Source organism: Argiope bruennichi, chromosome X2 (genome assembly GCF_947563725.1).
Source record: "Argiope bruennichi chromosome X2, qqArgBrue1.1, whole genome shotgun sequence".
Lineage (NCBI taxonomy): Eukaryota > Metazoa > Arthropoda > Arachnida > Araneae > Araneidae > Argiope > Argiope bruennichi.
Window position 1 is genome coordinate 134,493,943 of NC_079163.1, and position 19,751 is coordinate 134,513,693.

At 39.1% G+C, this 19,751-nt stretch overlaps 2 protein-coding genes across 2 annotated transcripts; both read left to right on the plus strand.

The window, feature by feature from the left end:
• Positions 1-1,731: 1,731 nt before the first annotated feature.
• On the plus strand, positions 1,732-2,514 carry LOC129959904 (uncharacterized). The gene has a single exon (XM_056072802.1). It carries the CDS (start codon positions 1,732-1,734, stop codon positions 2,512-2,514), a length of 783 nt encoding a protein of 260 aa, XP_055928777.1.
• A 14,722-nt stretch (positions 2,515-17,236) lies between these two features.
• On the plus strand, positions 17,237-18,508 carry LOC129959905 (uncharacterized). The gene has a single exon (XM_056072803.1). It carries the CDS (start codon positions 17,237-17,239, stop codon positions 18,506-18,508), a length of 1,272 nt encoding a protein of 423 aa, XP_055928778.1.
• The last annotated feature ends 1,243 nt before the right edge of the window (positions 18,509-19,751 follow it).

Here is a 19,751-nt window from a genome sequence, read left to right on the forward strand (position 1 = left end):
GTATAAGTAAAAACATTCAAATTTGATAAACCATCGTGTAATCATTCAGCTTAAAATTTGAAGGAAATTCAAAACGCTTATCCAAAGCATGAACAAAAAAATGTATTTAATATCATCGCGTGAATATAAATTAAAAAGATGAAAAATATTACTGTAAAATACAATTTATAACATTTTTAAAGATTTTTCTTAAATTAATGAAATATAAATTCCTTCAAAATTAATGAAAAATAAAAAAAAAATTAAATTCCTATCTCTGAAAAGGGTTTTTTTTAAAATTTAAAGTGGACAAAAATTTTGTGCAGTAACATAGCCGGAAATTTTTGAGGAAAAACGTTGGTTAATTAATACATAAAAATACATGTACAATTTTTAAAAATTCTTTCTTGGTGAGAATTTACTATTCCAGAATTCACTACATGCGTTATTCGGCTGCTCTGAGGTAAATAATCTGGCCTGTAAATGTTTGGTATTGTTACGAAATTTCCGGGGTTCGTTTGGATAGTGAGAGTTATATGGTGCGGAGAACGCTCACTCAGCAGACGGCAGTAGAAAAAGGAACAACGACGTTTATTTACATGAAAACACACAGGACAGCACAAAGACGACAACTATATCCAGCACAGAGAAGACAATTATCTTCAGCCGCGATGCAAACAGCAGCACACAACAAGACTCTACTGCAGACAGTAGCGCACAGCTTAGTTCAGCACTAGTTTGACTCCGTCGCTGCTCTGCCAATCCCTGGAAGACCAGTTCTTCACCGTCGATTCCGACTACTCTCTCTATCGATTCCGACTACTCTCTCTGTCGATTCCGATTACTCTTCACCGTCGATTTCGACTACTCTACTCTGGCAGCACAGACTGCCTCCTTTTATAGGTCTCAGGAGGTGTGCTGGAAGCCTCTCAATCAATTAGGAACGTTCGAGGGGTATCTCGGTACCTAATGGACGGATCGGGAAAATTCTCGATGTTTCGGGTATAATCTATTTTGGCGCCGAAGTCGCCAAATTCGTCGCCAAATGGTCGCCAAGTTTGTCGCCAAGCTCATGGACCTCCGACGCGACACCCGGACTCCGTCTAATACAGATGACTGTAAAACTGTCTTTCTGATGATGGAACCAACTATGCTGAGAAGCCGCATCACAGATTCGTAACAGTTTGATTTCAGCAGTTTTCGCCCCTCAGGGGCTCACCTACTAAAGGTCAGTACGGGTGTCCGAATCCCGAGGTACCCAGGGATCTTTACTCCCTTTATATTTACTCTCCCCTCCGTCTTCTACTTTTGGCTGTAATTCTTCTTTCCCTCGAGGGTAGAAGAGGGAGCTCTCCATGAGAAGCTGTCGCCGCTCTGTTTGCTTCCTGCTTCTCATGGACAGCAAATACTCCCACGTGTTTGCCGTGAGTGGCGACCCATTAGACGGGTGGTGCACTGTGGTCCCCGGTGTATCAATCGGCCGGTAGCTATCAACCCAAGTTGTTAGTCTGCTATGGATCAAGCGAAGGGGTCACTCCTTGGGCTTGGCGTTAAGGGTGGTCACTGTCCCCGGGGGTGACTCTGAGCGTATAGGTTCCGGCTAGCGCTGGGGTAAGCGCCGCTGCTGGGATTGGAAAGAGCCGGTGGCTGCCTTCCCTTGTTGGACTCCGTGGTGGGTGGTGCCGTCGGGGCCCGAATCCCCATCAATATCGTATGGGAAAAAAAAACCGTTCTCCCTTCAGTGGGCGTCAAATGTTACCGAATCAAATTCAAACCATTTCACGTTTTGATACATTTTTCTCCATTAAAAGAGTTTCCGAATCCAAAGATACTTTTCACTCGGTATCACCATTTCTTGTACAAAAAGCCATATTAGCAACCGTTGGTGATGTTGCATGTATACGTAAACTGCGTTCTGGGGATTTGCTTATAGAAGTTAATTCTAAGAAGCAAGCGCAGCACGTAACCAAACTAAAAGAATTAGCTAGAATACCAGTTACTGTTTCCCCTCACTCTTCCTTAAATTATTCGAAAGGTGTCATAACCAGTAGAGAGCTATACAATGTTTCTCTTGAAGAAATATCTAAAGGATTTCAACAGCAAGGAGTAACTCATGTACGTCGCATAACCATTCGGCGGGATGGGCAACTCATTAATACGAAACATCTCATCCTCACTTTCCATTCGCCTAAACTGCCTGAATTTGTATACGCCGGCTATCTGAAATTACCTGTTAGAGCATATATACCCAATCTCTTGAGATGTTTCCAATGCCAACGTTTCGGCCACTCCAAAGCTAATTGCAGCGGGACAGTAACTTGTGCCAGATGTGCTGAAAAAGGACATGAAAGCCAGGAGCGCATTGCGCCAGAAAAGTGCGTCAATTGTGGTGAAAATCATGCTTCCTTTTCGAGACTTTGCAAACGTTGGACTCTTGAGAAACAAATAACCACTCTTAAGTTCAAAGAAAACATTACATATCCTGAAGCTAGACGTAAAATACTAGCTCAAACACCTACGCCTGGTTTAACCTAGGCTTCTGTGGTACAGAAACAGTTTTGTGTAAACTGTTCTTGTCTAAATTGTGTTAAATCTGCCACCCAGACAAAAACACTTGAAAAATCAACTGATTCAGAAACAGAGCATTCCACAAACAATGAAATTGAATTCTCGAAACCTGACAAACCTAAAAGAAACAAATCAAAATCTGGAAAACATTTGAAATTACAACTCTCAAAACATGGTCTTTCTCCACAGGATATTAGAACAAATCAACCTTGCGCAATTCGGTTGCTTTGGGACTCGCAAATCAAGGTGCAGTCCACAAAGACCTAACGTCCATTTTTGGAGGCACAGACCTAATCGCACTTCATCCATCAGAAGAAGAGGATGAACTTAAAATGAGTTGCGATACTTCTCAACTTCTCAACACTGTTCCTAATCCTTTACTTGAAGCAAAAGTTTCTTAATGGGTACCTTCGTTTCATGGAATTGTCGTGGCGTTCGGTCCAAATTGAATGAAATTAAGACCATCCTTAACAACTTTCATCCTATCTGATTTGGTGTTCAGGAGACCTTCTTGACACCTAATATCCCCATCAAAATACGCGGTTATAACTGTGCTCGTAGAGATGCAGAAACAGCATCTCAACCTTCTGGTGGAGTTTGTATTTTGACGTCGAATTTATATCCGAGTACACCTCTCCTATTACACATTTCTCTGCAGGCTGTGGCTGTTCAGGTTCATACACGAATATGTGCTCTCCTGAACTCTTGCCGGTATTGAACTTTGCAGTTAGCAAAGATCTATATAATAGCGATCATTTTCCTATTATTGTCTCCCGTGCTGATAGCGGTGGTGCGACTCTCTGTCCTCCGCGTTTTCTATTCCAGCGGGCAGACTGGGATACTTTCACTCAATTCGCAGATATCACAGAGACTATGATCAGTACTTACGACATTACGGAAGCAATGCAACTTGTTATTGACACCATATTAAACGCCCCAAATGCCACCATTCCAAAGACCTCCCCACGTCTCAGAAAATTTCGCAGACCGTGGTGGAATGAGGCTTGTCGCAACAGCCACAAGCAGCAGAAAAAATTATGGAACATCTTTCGGAGGTACCCGACAACTGAAAATCTCGTTGCTTTTAAAAGAGCCAAAGCGCTAGCTCGTCGCATTCGTCGTCAGAGTCAGAGGGATTCCTGGATTAAATTCGTATCTTCTATTACATCATCGACCTCCAGCAAACAGTTGTGGAAAAAAGTAAAGGCTGCTAATGGTATTTATTGTAAATCTTCCATTCCTGTTTTAAATACAGGAAGTGGGATACATTCTGCTCCATTAGAAGTAGCCAATATCCTGGGTCAAGCATTCGCCCAAGTTTCCGCAATAGAATCTCATAGTCCTGAGTTTCTGGCGATTAAGAATTCCACGGAACGGTTGCCTCTGCATTTTAATGACCGTCGCAAGTTTTCATATAACTGTAAATTTAAAATGTTTGAACTCGAAAAGGCCTTATCTAAATCTCATGACACCAGTCCAGGGCCAGATGGGATTACATATAACATGCTCCGTCATTTGAATACCACTTCCCTTTCCAACCTGTTATTGTTATTTAACAGAATCTGGACCGAGCAGAAGTAACCTTCACAATGGCGAAGCTATTGTTCTCCCAATCCTCTGACCTACCGACTAATAGCTTTGACGAGCTGTCTCTGTAAAACCTTAGAATGTATGGTCAATTCTCGTTAGATTTTTGAATTAGAAAAACAAAGATTTATCTCTCAGTTGCAGATTGGTTTCCGTAGAGAACGGTCTAGTGTTGACAACCTCGTCCTTCTGGAAACGCAAATCCGCAATGCATTTGTGAGGAGAAATCAACTTGTATCTATTTTTTTAGATATAGAGAAAGCGTACGACCGTACGTGGCGTCACGGCATACTCTCAACGCTTTTTAACTATGGTTTTAGAGGAAATTTACCGATATTTTTAAAAAACTTTTTATCTTGTCGAACGTTTTAAGTTCGCATGGGTAACGTCTATTCAAATGGTTTTATTCAAACTGAAAGTGTCCCGCAGGGTAGCATTCTTAGTGTTACTCTTTTTATTGTCCATTTTAGCCAATTAATTAATGTTTTACCTCCATCTATTCAAGGCACATTATACGTGGATGATCTCCAGATCTCTTGCCAAGGGCAATATGCACCTGATAGAGCGACAACTGCAGGTTGCTGTAAACAAACTTGTAAATTGGTGCAATGAAAATTGGCATACGATTTCTCCAGAGAAAAGTAAATGCGTTCATTTTTGTAGGAAACGGGGTATTCATTTAAATCCCGAAGTTCGGATTCGTAATGCTACCATCCCTGTGGTCAATGAAATAAAGTTTTGGGGGATAATATTTGACAGTAAGCTCACTTTCCTTCCGCATGTTTGCGGGAGAAATGTGACAGGTCATTAAACATTCTCAAGGTATTGTCCAGAACCACTTGGGGAGCAGATCGAACTTCCTTGCTCAGAATTTATCAAGCAGTGACTTTATCCCGTATAGATTACGGAAGTATGGTGTATGGCTCTGCTCGTCCTACAGTTTTACGTAGACTTGATACTATACATCATTCTGCTTTGAGAATTAGCTCAGGAGCATTTCGCACCTCGCCTGTGAATAGTCTGTATGTGCTCTGCCATTATCTACCACTAAGTTTACGGCGTGAAAAATTATCTGCTCAATATTATCTTCGAGCACTGTCTGTTCCGAAGCGTCCTGTGTGTTCTTTGACATTTCCGGTTAGTCTTCGGAGACTTTATAATACTCGTCGCTCTCACGTACTTCTATTCTGCGAGTGAGTTAAACTACTCCTTCGTGATTATGGACTTCATGATAATTTAATCCAGACTACCGATCCATTTTCCTTTCCTCCTTGGAATATTCCTCAGTTTTCATTTTTAATTCCCTTCTCTAGTTTTGAAAAGCAGAGTACTTATCCTATTGTTTACCAGAATCTGTTTAATTCTCATTGCTGTCAGTATTCAAATTACTTAAAAATATTTACGGGTGGTTCGAAATTAGATGGTCATGTTGGTTGCGGTATTGTTTTTGATACCGACATATTTAGTTACCGTCTTTACTCATCTCTATCTGTTTTATCCGCTGAATTATTAGCCATCTTTTATGCTCTTCAGGGGATTTCACTCTCTTCTGATCGTAAATTTTGTATCTATACTGACAGCATGAGTTTATTGACAATGTTTTCCAACTTTAATAATCAGATTCACCCGGTTGCCTTGAAAATCCTTGATCTTCTAAGGACTTTAAAACAGTTATTTTAAGATATTATTTTGCTGGATTCCGAGTCATGTCGGAATCGCTGGTAATGAGCTGGCGGATAATGCAGCAAAGAGTGCATCTTTGCTTTCACAGCAAGACATACCGTTCCGTGATGCTAAAAATATTTTTCAACGTCGTATGAATTAATTCTGGCAGGAATCGTAGAACAATCATACTAATAACGAACTTCATAACGTAAAACCTATCATTTCATCCTGGCCTTGTTTACCAGTGCGCGAGCTAGACGTCAAATTGTCTAGACTCCGCATTGGTCACACTCGTTTCACTCATAAACACCTTTTATTCGGTAATCGAGCTCCTATCTACTCTAGATGCCAAGTGATTTTAACCGTTCTTCACCTTTTAATAGAATGTCCTAATTTTAATCATCATCGTTTGAGATTTTTTAATGCTTCATCTGTGGATATGCAAATGCTTGTGGGGAAACATCCCCACAAAAACCTTTTTAAATTTTTAAAAGAAACTGGATTTTACCATTTTATTTAACATTTAACTTTGTGGTTTTTACCTTGTTTACAATTTTAAGAGTTACTGCTTTGCAATTTTATCATTGTTTATTTAATCAGCTGTGGGATGTAAAATCTAAGACTATATTTTAACCATATGTCTGGCGCAGTATAGTCAGATATGGCTCTTGAGCCAATAAACACCAAACTCCAATCCAATCCTTGAGCAGTTTTCGAAGAGAATACTACTTTATAAGCATCATCATATTAACATCTTTAAAAGTTCAGGGTTCTTCAAATATTAAATGGAAGGGGAAGTGACTTTATCACCATTGGCCGATTGAGTACCAGATTTATAGACTATTATTCTAAATTTATTTTATAAATATTAAATGCAAATTTAGTATAATCTAGAACACTCAATAGATTCTAGATGTATATTCAAACTCCCTATGGTACAAAAATTTTATAAAGGGATTCGATTAAAAAGATACATAACGTTTCGTTTGAATATTCTAGAACATTTATGGAAATGATACGAATCAAAGCTTTCGAAACTAGGGCCATTCTAAATCCAATATCGACTAGAGAATTTGTAATATATAGATTCCTGGGAAAGTTTTTTTTTTTTCTTTCTTTCTTTTTCGAATTCAGTTGTTCTAGTTTTGAAATGTGTGACTTCATTTTTAATTGTTTCTAAAGTTTGTTTTTTTATTAAGATTATGTTCATATCTTTCTTATTAATTTCACACTTTGAAATTCAAGATATATTTGCATTAACCTATACAGTATGGATCAATAATATATATATATATATATATATATATACATATATATATATATATATATATATATATATATATATATATATATATATATATATATATATATATATATATATATATATATATATATATATATATATATATATATCCTTTAAAACGAAGAATCTAGATTTTCGCACTTTTTAAAATCTATACAATAAGTTATTGCAGCTTGATCAACAATTTTCTTACGAATTACTCTATTGTTTTATTAGGCATTAACCTACTGCACTTATAAGGTATAAAATAAAATGTTTCTAGCAAAATGATTCACCGCGTAAGTAGTGAAGAAACAGATTAATATAGCGATTATTATTTTGCAAGTATAATTTACCTCTATACCATGCCTTTTAACTGCTCTAGGTTTCTTTTGTCACAGTTTTTCTTCCTGAATATCATTATTTGGTACCTTTTTGAAGGATAAACTATAGAATCTTAGATTGAAACTTGTACCTTTATTTGCGTTGCAAATATATTTTCGCATTATTAAAATTATTGAATATTAAACGACATATAAAAATATTAAATATATCAAAATTCCAGAAAATAATAAACAAAATGAAAACGAAAACAAAAAAAAATTTCAAAGGAGTAACTTCATATACAGAAATTATGGGAGAAAAGTAGAAGAAAGATTAAAATAATTTCTTATTTATTAAGAAAAATTTAATCCTAAATGACTTATTTGTTAAGAGACATATTTGACAAAAGAAATAAAAACGAAAAAAATTCAATCAAAACTACTTTGTCTTAATATTTCTTTCAAAACGCTACAAAGTGATATTGCAAAGAAGTGACTTGTTAAGCTTGCATTAGTATTATTAAGCTTGCGAATGTTTGTCGATATAAAAACTAGGAATTAAGAATGTTGATATGACAAATTGAGATGAATTGAGAAAGAAAAGAGGAATACTAAATGAATTATGAAAGAAAATTTACTCAGATATAGTTTAAAAGAAAAACCAATTGCAGAGTTGCTTGCCCGATTTTACTACATCGAAAATTTCAATATTTTTGCAGCTCAGATTTTTCTTCTTAAACTATAGTAATATATTATAATATTCAATAAACTTTACCTAATAAACTGCCATATCAAATTCCTGAAGATGCTTAATTAGTTGAATGCAAGAATTAAAGACTACACATCTCTATTATCTGACATATGGACTGAATCACACCAGTTCGTCAAGAGAACTCTTTTGAAATTTTTTTTAAAAAAGTAAATACTTTTTTAAGAATCTAGAATGTTCTTAAATTGTTTATCTTTCACTTAAGTAACGGTCTCATAAATGATAAGTTTGGCGGGAGTTACATCTCAACATTAAGCTGAGAAAAGTCAGACACTAGCTTATATTATAGTAGTTATTGAATCTTAATTATTACTTTTTTCAATTATTGTGTACTTGCATATAAAAATTGACAGAAGCGTAACAAGATTATTTGATATAAATATGTTTTCATTGGTGGCATTATTTTAAATTTCTTTTTCATTGCATTTTATCACAATACTTGTGGCTAATACTGTTTCCGGCTTCATTTACCTGTTTGATAAAGTCAGCTTTGGTGCCTTTGAGTTTGCTCATTCCACCTTGACACGAATTTTATCTCAGTCGATCTTTAGACCATTCAAGATTCATTTCCTATTGGTCATTGCAAACGCGAACTTAAATATATTTGGCTTTTTCAATAAAATCCGGTGAAATGGGACTTTCATGCCCTCAAAATTAGTAGCAGGGTTTCTGGAATATGGCACTTTGTACAAGCCTTTTATTAAACATACCAGAGATAATCCGCTTGCTTTTTGCTGTAACTCAATGTATTTTGAGTTTAGTAATTGAGTTTATCAATACCCGGTTCTTCAACTCGATCTCATTTACCTCTACTCAGTAGTGGGCATTGGGACTTGGCGCATGACAAGAAATTATATCTATTAAATCTTATCTTTAAAGTATTATGGTTAATTTTATTTTTTATTGTAATTATAAAATTGTACTCACCATAGTAACTTCTCAAGTTACAAGCAGAAAAATCTCTTTCTTTTATTAAAAACCTTTCTTTCCAACAACATTAGCCCCTCAGGGGCTCACCTACTATAGGTGAGTACGGGTGTCCCTATCCCGAGGTACCCAGGGATCTTTACTCCCTTCATGATTCTCCTCCTCTACGCCTTCTGCTATTTGCTTGATCCTTCCATCCCTCGACGGCAAGAAGGGAGCTCTCCATGAGAAGCTGTTGCCGCTCTGTTTGTTTCTTGCTTCTCATGGACAGCCAAAAAACCCCACGTGTTGGCCGTGCGTGGCGACCCTTTAGACGGGTGGTGCACTGTGATCTCCGGTGTGCCAATCGGCTGGTATCCTAACCACTTGGTTAGTCTGCTAGGGATCAAGCGAAAGAGTCATTCTCTGGGGCTTGGCGTTAAGGGTGGTCAACGTTCCTGGAGGTGACTCTGAGCGTATAGGCCTTGGCTAGCATCAAGGTAAGTGCCGAGGCTGGGGATGTCCAGAGCCGGTGGCTGCCTTCCCTTGTTGGGCTCCGTGGTGGGCGGTGCCGTCAGGGCCCGAATTTTGTCATTTCTTTGCATGGGGTCTTTTCAAAATTCTTCTGGTGTCGGAAATTCTTATCTGGAACGTAGCAACATAGATTGTCTTAGTAAATTCGTAAGATTTTTAATTCTGTCCTTTGATAAATCGAGAAACATTTCTTCTCTTTCACCTTTTGCAATCTACAAAGGTATTACAGGCATTGGTGGGGAACCAAAATCAATTAAAAAATTAAAATCGGGTGATTTCTTGATTGAAACTTTGTCTTCGACGCAAACAAAATCTTTTCTTATTGCAAAAACATTACTTGACATTCCAATATCTGTAACACCCCACAAAACTCTGAATTCTGTTCGAGGTGTTATCTCTGAGCCTGAATTGTTCAACACTTCAGAATCGGAAATTTTAGAAGGATTCGCTGATCAGGGCGTTATTCATGTTCGTCGTATTTTTATGAAGAAAGGTTCTGAATTACAACCAACTAATAGTATAATCTTAACCTTCAATAAAACTGAACTACCCAAATCTGTAAAAGCTGGTTACTTGTACTGTCGTGTACGGCCTTTTATCCCCAACCCGATTAGATGTTATAAATGTCAAAGGTTTGGACATTCAAAAGCTGCCTGTCGTGGAAATTTTGTGTGCTCTAGATGTGCATCAGTTGGGCATTCTTCTACTGACTGTCATTCAGAGCCGAAGTGTGCGAATTGTTCGCAGCCGCATGAATCAAGCTCAAAGGTTTGTCCTACATGGCAACAAGAAAAACAAATTCAGAGGCTGAAATCATTAAAAAATATTTCTTATGCAGAAGCAAAAAAACTGTGTTTGCCACCATCTGTTCCATCATTTGCAACTATAGTGCAGCAAAGAAAATCCTTTATTACAACTGAAAAATTTGTACAAACAGATTTAAGTTCTACTAACCTGTTCAGTGCTTCTAAAATCTCTGTTTCAACTCTTACAGATGACAAAATTTGTAATGTCACACGGCCTCCAAAAAAGAAAAAAACCAAGCAATACAACAATATGGATTCTAATGAAAATGTTTTTGTTTCTGAATTTAGAGATTCAAACACATTTGTCCAAGATACAAGCGAATTACCAGGTTCAACCAATCCACTGAGAGAATCCATATTAACTGATAATTTACTTTCTGATGATGCAGAATCGGATGATTTCATTGATTATGATCCCGAAGAAACCATTGACGAAGACATAATAAACGACGTTAGACATCAGCCATCAACCAGTCGGACAATCACTAATCCACGCTTTTATTCAACTTTTAAAAGGAAATATGTTAAACATCGACGTAAGAAAAAAAGCTAACACTGGTTTTAGCACTTGGTTTTTAACTATTGCAAACAACATTGGCATTTGTCAAGAAAACATTACATATGTCACAATCTTTTACCATTCCTTGATTATTTTTATCGCGTATTTCTGATTAATAACATTTGTTAATCTTTCATTGTACCTTGTTTTAGAGATGAATCACGTTTGAATCATTTAACCTTTTTTATAAATCCAACTATAAGAGTTTTAATCCACCATTTGTACTTGATATATACCATATGTTTGGCGCAGCATAACCAAAATTGGTTTTTGTGCCATAAAACTTCATTCACTCACTCACTCCAACAACATTAGGGAGGCAGGTGATCATTCCATTGTTTGGGAAAGAAAACATAATCTAGTGTTGCGATTCTTGAGTCTGTAGGTTCTCAGATCGGCATAAATCCTAACTCTTGAGTTAATTTAGTTTTAAAGATTAGTTGCAAGGTTCAGTATCCCAGATATATAATTAATCAGAGTTATTTAAAGTCTTTATCCAATTTTTAAGTTCACACAAGAACTATCACGAACCATCATTCGGCTTCAAATGTCAAGAGTGAAAAAGTTGAATGGCAGTTAAAGGATGTTGTTAGATTTCATCGTAATTCTACACCACTATAGATAAAAGTCCTCATGGTTTTGCTAGATATCCGTGCGAATCTAAAGAAGATTCAGATTTGATGTTGAAGATTTTCATGTTGAATTATTTTACGATGAACTCTTACATCTTCCTGGAAAAAATTTTCTAGCATTGAAATTCAGTCCTACATTTCCTGAATTCATCAGGGAATTTAAAAATAACAATAAGACCTTGCATCTAATTCCAGCTTCAAATCACACACACACACACACGAAAAAAATATTTTTCCACAAGGATTCGGTTTCAACTATTCTTTTCATCCGGCAAAAAATAATATGTCGATCTTTTGAATAATATATGATGTATCCCACAAAATTAGTTCAAGATGAGTAAATTGTTAATTTTGACAATGCTTGAAAAACAATTGATAGATTCGAGCTCGCATATATTTTGTATGAAACTCTTCAAACCTGCTGACGAGGCACCGCATACAATTCCACAGTATAAAATAAAATATGTAAGCACTTCAGTCGAATTATAGCCCAAAACCGATTTCGTTACGAAGTATTTATTGTAGCTACTTCAGAATTACCATTATAGACTATGCCAGTTTGCCAACCCCCTCAGGGGCTCACCTACTATAGGTGAGTACGGGTGTCCCAATCCCGAGGTACCCAGGGATCTTTACTCCCTTTATGTTTCCAATCCCCTACGCCTTCTGCTTTCTGCTGTTTTTCCCTCCTTCGACGGCAAGCGAGGGGGCTCTCCATGAGAAGCTGTCGCCGCTCTGTTTGCTTCTTGCTTCTCATGGACAGCCAAAGTCCCACGTGTTGGCCGTGCGTGGCAACCCATTTGAAAGACGGGTGGTGTACTGTGGTCCCCTGTGCATCAATCGGCTGGTAGCTAGTCACCTGAGTGGCTAGTCTGCTAGGGATCAAGCGAAGGGGTTACTCCTTGGGCTTGGCGTTAAGGGTGGTCACTGTCCCCGGGGGTAACTCCCAGCGTATAGGTTCCGGCTAGCACCAAGGTAAGTGCCGAGGCTGGAAATGGCCAGAGCCGGTGGCTGCCTTCCCTTGTTGGGCTCCGTGGTGGGCGGTGCCGTCTGGCCTGAATTTCTCTAAATATCGCATGGCTCCTCCCAAAAAGGGTCCCTTTAGTGGGCGTAGCATTGTTCCAAATACTTCTAATTTTGAGTACCATTTCGATAGTTTTTTCATAGTCAAACGTTTGTACGATAAAAAACGAAACTTTTGAAACAGTATAGCCATTCTTGGTGCAGAAGGCCATCACTGCAACTGTCGGTGAAGTAATATCAATTAAAAAGATGCGATCTGGTGACTTGTTAGTAGAGGTCAATTCTCGAAAGCAAGCCCAGATCATACAAAAATTGAAAGCTCTTGCAACTATCCCAATCAGTGTCAGCCCCCATGCTTCATTAAATACCTCTAAAGGTGTTATCACTTGTGGAGAAATTCTGAATCTCTCTGTTGACTACATAACAGATGAGTTAAAATCCCAAGGAGTTGTTCATGTCCACCGAATTACCATCAGGCGTGATGGAGAAATCATAGAAACTAAACACCACATCCTAACATTTAAATCTCCAAAACTACCAGAACATATCTATGCAGGCTACATCAAATTACCAGTAAGACCATACATCCCGAACCCTCTTAGATGCTTTAACTGCCAGCGCTTTGGTCATTCAAAGGCAAACTGCCGCGGGACACTCACTTGTGCCCGATGCGCAGAAAAAGGTCACGACAGCCAGCAGTGTGCCGCAACAGAAAAGTGCGTGAACTGCGGTGGCGATCACACGTCCTACTCTCGATCTTGCTCGCGATGGCAGCTTGAAAAACAGATTATAACTCTAAAAATCAAAGAAAATCTATCTTTTCCTGAAGCTAGGCATAGGATTGTAGCTCAAACTCCTACTCCTGGCATAACATATGCTTCTGTTATAAAAAGGTCATTTTGTGCAAACTGCTCTTGCACAAACTGTATTAAAAACGTTACCACATCCAAACAACTGAGAAATGTTTCTTCTTCAGACACAGAAAACTCCGTCAGTGTTACCCCTGAAACTTCTACAGTTTTAAAAAAGAAATCAAAGAAAAAAACTCAAAAATCGCTGACATTGAAGCTTGCAAAACGTGGCCTCTCATTACAAGATGTTCCTCAAAAACTGAAAAAATCGACATTAAAAAATTCCGTCGCTTTTGGGATTGCGACGCAAGGTATTGTAAATAAGGACTTAACGTCTGTATTCGGCATGGCAAATAGCCCTGATATTAAACTACACCCTTCTGATGATGAGGATGACTTACAGATGAGTTGCGAATATGAGGCAACTCAATCAAATAATTCTAAAACTTCCTCTTCAAAACCTCTTTCTTAATGGGTACCTTCCTTTCATGGAATTGTCGCGGCATAAGATCCAAACTGTGTGATATCAAGTCGATTATTAGCAAATTTCATCCACTCTGTTTCGGTGTTCAAGAAACTTTCTTGACACCCAGCATTCACATAAAATTGCGTGGCTTTAACTGTGTTAGAAAAGATGCAGACACTGGACATCACACTTCTGGAGGCGTCTGTATCTTTACTTCGAATTTATATCCAAGCACACCACTACCTTTACACACTTCACTACAGGCTGTGGCTGTGCAAGTTCACACTAGAAAATTGGTCACAGTCTGCAGTATTTATTTGCCACCTCATGATATCATACGTCAACAAGATCTTGACAACCTAGTGTTCCAGCTTCCTAAACCATTTATCATAATTGGCGACTTCAATGGACATAGTACTTTGTGGGGTTCGGATAATACAAACTCGCGTGGGAGACAGATCGAGCAATTTATTGCCAATACCTGTCTCTGTTTACTGAACAACGATGAGAAAACCTACTTCCACGAACCCAAGCGTAATTTCCATACTCTTGATCTGGCCATATGCTCACCTGAACTCTTGCCATTACTGACATTTGCAGTTAGCAAAGATTTGTATAACAGCGATCACTTTCCTGTTATTGTCTCCCATGCTGATAGCGGCGGTGCGACTAATTGTCCTCCGCGTTTCCTATTCCAGCGGGCAGACTGGAAAGGTTTTTCACAGTTAGCAGATATCACTCGGGATATGGTCAATACATCAAACATCACGGATGCAGTACAAAATATTGTTGATACCATAATGAACGGCGCTAACAACACTATTCCAAAATCATCCCCACGCCTACGAAAATTTCGAAGACCGTGGTGGAACGGAGCCTGTCGTGACAGTTATAAGCAACAGAAAAAACTGTGGAATAAATTTAGAAGGTACCCAACAACAGAAAATCTTGTTGCATTCAAAAGAGCCAAAGCACTAGCTCGTCGCATTTGGCGTCAAAGTCGGAGGAATTCCTGGATATCATTTGTTTCATCTATAACATCACACATTTCCAGTCAACCCCTATGGAGAAAGGTAAAGGCTGCTAATGGGATCTATAATGAGTCTTCCCTCCCTGTTTTAAAAACGGGAACTGTGATGCATTCCGACCCATTAGACGTAGCCAATACTCTAGGCCAAGCATTTGCAAAATCTCCGCAATTGATTCCTATAATCCTGATTTCCTGGCAATTAGGAATCGCGCGGAGGGGTTGTATTTGCATTTCAATACTAGAAGAAACTTTACATACAATTGTGAATTCAAGATGTCGGAACTGGAAATGGCTTTGTGTCAAGCCCATGATACCAGCCCAGGGCCAGATGGAATAACCTATAATATGCTTCGCCATTTGAGCACCACTTCTGTTTCCAATCTGATACATTTATTCAACAGAATTTGGAATGAGAAAAAATATCCTTCACAATGGCAGGAAGCAATCGTGATTCCAATCTTAAAACCCGACAAAGATCCATCGAACCCTCTGAGCTATCGACCAATCGCTCGTTTAATTTATGAATGCTCGTTTGCTCGTTTAATTTATGAACTAGAGAAACAGGGTTGCATCTCCCCTATGCAAAGCGGTTTCCGCAGAGGCAGATCGACCTTTGATAACCTCATTTTACTTGAAACAGAAATACGCAATGCCTTTGTTAGGAGGAATCACCTGGTCTCCATATTCTTTGACATTGAGAAAGCCTACGACCGTGCAAGGCGCTATGATATATTATCCACACTTTTTGAATTTGGTTTTAGAGGAAACATGCCCGTATTTATACAAAACTTTTTATCACTTCGTACGTTTCGTGTTCGATTCGGTAATTTTTATTCCAATCATTTTATACAAACTGAGGGTGTCCCTCAGGGTAGTGTCCTTAGTGTAACACTTTTTATAGTTCATCTCAGTAAAGTTTTATCTGTTTTACCTTCATCTGTTCATGGAACACTTTATGTTGATGATTTGCAGATCTCATGCCAAGGAAACAACATGAATTTAATTGAGAGACAATTGCAAATTGCAGTTGATAGAGTGGTAAATTGGTGTAATAGCAATGGCCACACTATCTCTCCGGAGAAGAGTCGATGTATTCATTTCTGTAGGAAGAGAAATATAAATTCAGATCCTGTTATCTTAATACGAAATACGGCAATTCCAGTTGCGGCTGAAATACGCTTTTTGGGTGTAGTTTTCGATCGTAAACTCACTTTCCTTCCTCATATCTTACAACTGAGGAAGAGGTGTAAGAAAACTTGAATATCTTGAAGGTACTTTCTAAAACATCTTGGGGTGCCGATCGAACCTCCCTTCTCCGTGTCTATCAAGCCATCATTCTTTCGCGCATAGACTATGGCTGTATGGTATATGGTTCTGCACGCCCTTCTGTTTTGCGGCGACTTGATACCGTACACCATTCTGCTCTCAGGATCTGTTCGGGAGCTTTTCGCACTTCCCCAGTTGAGAGCTTATATGTTATTTGCCACCAATTGCCACTTTATTTGCGATGTAAAAAATTGTCTACGTTATATTATTTTCTTGCAAAGTCCGTCTCAAATCATCCCATATGCAGCACGGTTATACCTGTTAGTCTAAGAAGAATTTATAATTTCCGACCCTCAAATATTCTTCCATTTTTAGAGACAGTTAAAACTTCCCTGAATGACTCGAATTTTTATAATGTTACCGTTAAATCTCTTGATTTGCATTCCTTTCCCCCTTGGGATATTCCCTCTTTTTCTTTCCCCCTCAGGGGCTCACCTACTATAGGTGAGTACGGGTGTCCCAATCCCGAGGTACCCAGAGATCTTTACTCGCTTTAGGTTTACTCTCCTCTGCGCCTTCTGCTGTCGCCTTTTTTTTTCTTTCCCTCGATGGCAAGCGAGGGAGCTCTCCATGAGAAGCTGTCGCCGCTCTGTTTGCTTCTTGCTTCTCATGGACAGCCAAAACCCCACGTGTTGGCCGTGCGTGGCAACCCATTTGAAAGACGGGTGGTGCACTGTGGTCCCCGGTGTATCAATCGGCTGGTACCTAGTCACCTGAGTGGCTAGTCTGCTAGGGATCAAGCAAAGGGGTTACTCCTTGGGCTTGGCGTTAAGGGTGGTCACTGTCCCCAGGGGTAACTCCGAGCGTATAGGTTCCGGCTAGCACCAAGGTAAGCGCCGAGGCTGGGAATGGCCAGAGCCGGTGGCTGCCTTCCCTTGTTGGGCTCCGTGGTGGGCGGTGCCGTCGGACCTGAATCTTATTCGATATCGCATGGGCTCCTCCCGAAAATCTCCCTTCAGTGGGCATCACAAAGAACTAAATCTCAAATGTAATATTCCACATTTTGACCGTTATTTCGTTATCAAACGTGTTTCTGAAAAGAATGATTCGTTTAATTCTATTTCACCATTCCTCGTACAGAAAGCCATTACAGCAACCATTGGTGAGGTATCTTCTATCCGGAAGATGCGTTCTGGTGACTTGCTGGTACAGGTAAATTCCAAAAAGCAAGCACTGCAAATTATGAAACTTAAAGCCTTAGCCACCTTTCCTGTTACTGTCAGCTCTCACGCATCCCTAAATTTCTCCAAAGGAGTAATAACGTGTGGGGAATTGTTTAACGTTCCTTTAGAGGAGATCTCCGAGGAACTGAAACCCCAAGGAGTAACTCATGTACGCCAGATCACCATTAGGCGGGATGGACAACTCCTACCCACCAAACATTACGTAATGACCTTTCATAGACCAAAAATACCTGAATTCCTTTATGCAGTATATATAAAATTGCCTGTCCGCCAGTACATCCCTAATCCGCTAAGATGTTTTCAATGCCAGCGTTTTGGCCACTCCAGGGCTAACTGCCGCGGGACATTAACATGCGCCCGCTGTGCTGAAAAAGGCCACGACAGCCAGCAATGTAACGCTGTAGAAAAATGTGTAAATTGCGGTGAGAATCATGCATCTTTCTCTCGGTCCTGTGAACGATGGAAAGTAGAAAAAGAAATTACCTCTATTAAATTTAAAGAAGACATCAGCTATCCTGAAGCTCGGAAAAAAGTTTTAAATCAGACACCAAAACCTGGATTGAGCTATGCTTCCATGGTTAAAACATCCTTCTGTGTAAATTGTTCCTGCACAAATTGTGCAAAATATGCTCCCCAACCGAAAAATACTGAAAAGTCATCCGATTCCGAAATTGAAAATGAAACAAACACGACTCCTGTAACTAGCAAATCGCCTAGACCTAAAATTAATTCTAACTCTCAGAAATCACTTAAACTTAAGCTTTCGAAACGAGGAATCTCACCAAAAGACATCAGGTCAAAGTTGAAAAAATCGACATCACAAAATTCTGTCGCTTTGGGACTTGCGACACAAGGTAATGTTCATAAGGACTTAACGTCCATTTTTGGCAAACCTAAAAGTCCCGATTCCATTTCCCTTCATCCGTCTGACGAGAAGGATGAGTTACAAATGAGTTGCGATACTTCGCCAACTCTTAATAAGACTCGCACCAACATTCTCAATACTTCTGTGACTTAATGGGTACTTTCATTTCTTGGAACTGTCGTGGCCTTCGGTCCAAATTTGTTGGTATTAAGAAAATTATTAACCAGTTCCATCCCGCTTGTTTTGCTTTTCAGGACACTTTCCTGAAACATGACATCCCCATGAAAATTCGTGGCCATAACTGTGCTCGTAAAGATGCTAATACTGGAAATAATCCTTCCGGTGGTGTTTGCATCTTAACCTCAAATCTTTACACGAGCTCTCATTTAAATTTGCAAACTTCTTTACAAGCTGTGGCTGTTCAAGTCCACATACAGACCCTTATCACAGTTTGCAGCATTTACTTGCCTCCACATGCTATCATTAACCAACATGAACTTAATAATTTATTGGACCAACTACCCAAACCTTTCGTACTACTTGGTGATTTTAATGCTCATAGTACTTTATGGGGCTCGAAAAATACAAATTCTCGTGGGCGACAGATTGAACAGTTTATCTCTGATGTCTCTGTCTGCTTAATAATGACGAGAAAACCTATTTCCATGAGCCCACACGTACATTTCACAGTCTGGATCTGGCTATTTGCTCTCCCGATCTCTTTCCGTTACTCAGTTTTGCAGTTGGGACTGATCTCTATGATAGTGATCACTTCCCCTTAATGGTTTCCTATGCTGATAGAGGCGGCGCGACTTCTTGTCCCCCGCGTTTCCTATTCCAGCGGGCGGATTGGAATGCTTTCATGCAACAGGCAGTAATTTCGGAGAATATGGTCAGAACAACTAATATTACAGAGGCCGTACAAAATGTAGTTGACTGTTTAATTGACGCTGCGAACAATACCATCCCCAAAAGCTCCCCACGTTTGAGGAAATTCCCGAGACCGTGGTGGAATGAGGCTTGCCGCGACAGTCACCGAGAACAAAAAAAGCGGTGGAATACTTTCCGCAGATATCCCACAACAGAGAATTTACTTGCTTTCAAACGTGCCAGAGCCAATGCTCGTCGTGTCCGTAGGCAAAGTCAGAGAGAGTCCTGGATTAAGTTCATCTCTTCTATCACAGCCTTTACTTCTCCGAAACTACTCTGGAGAAAGGTCAAGGCAGCGAATGGAATTTACCAAGAATTTTCCATTCTTGTTCTGAAGACTGAAAACGGATTGGTATCTTCTCCTTTAGATATCGCGAATACTCTTGGACATTCATTTGCACAAGTTTCAGCGACCAATTCGTATAAGCCTTCATTTATAGCGATTAAGAAACGTGCAGAACGCAAG

What these genes read in the sequence shown, in the direction of transcription:
- LOC129959904 (XM_056072802.1), top strand. Translation starts at nt 1,732, where the DNA reads ATGTTACCGAATCAAATTCAAACCATTTCACGTTTTGATACATTTTTC.
- LOC129959905 (XM_056072803.1), top strand. Translation starts at nt 17,237, where the DNA reads ATGGGCTCCTCCCGAAAATCTCCCTTCAGTGGGCATCACAAAGAACTA.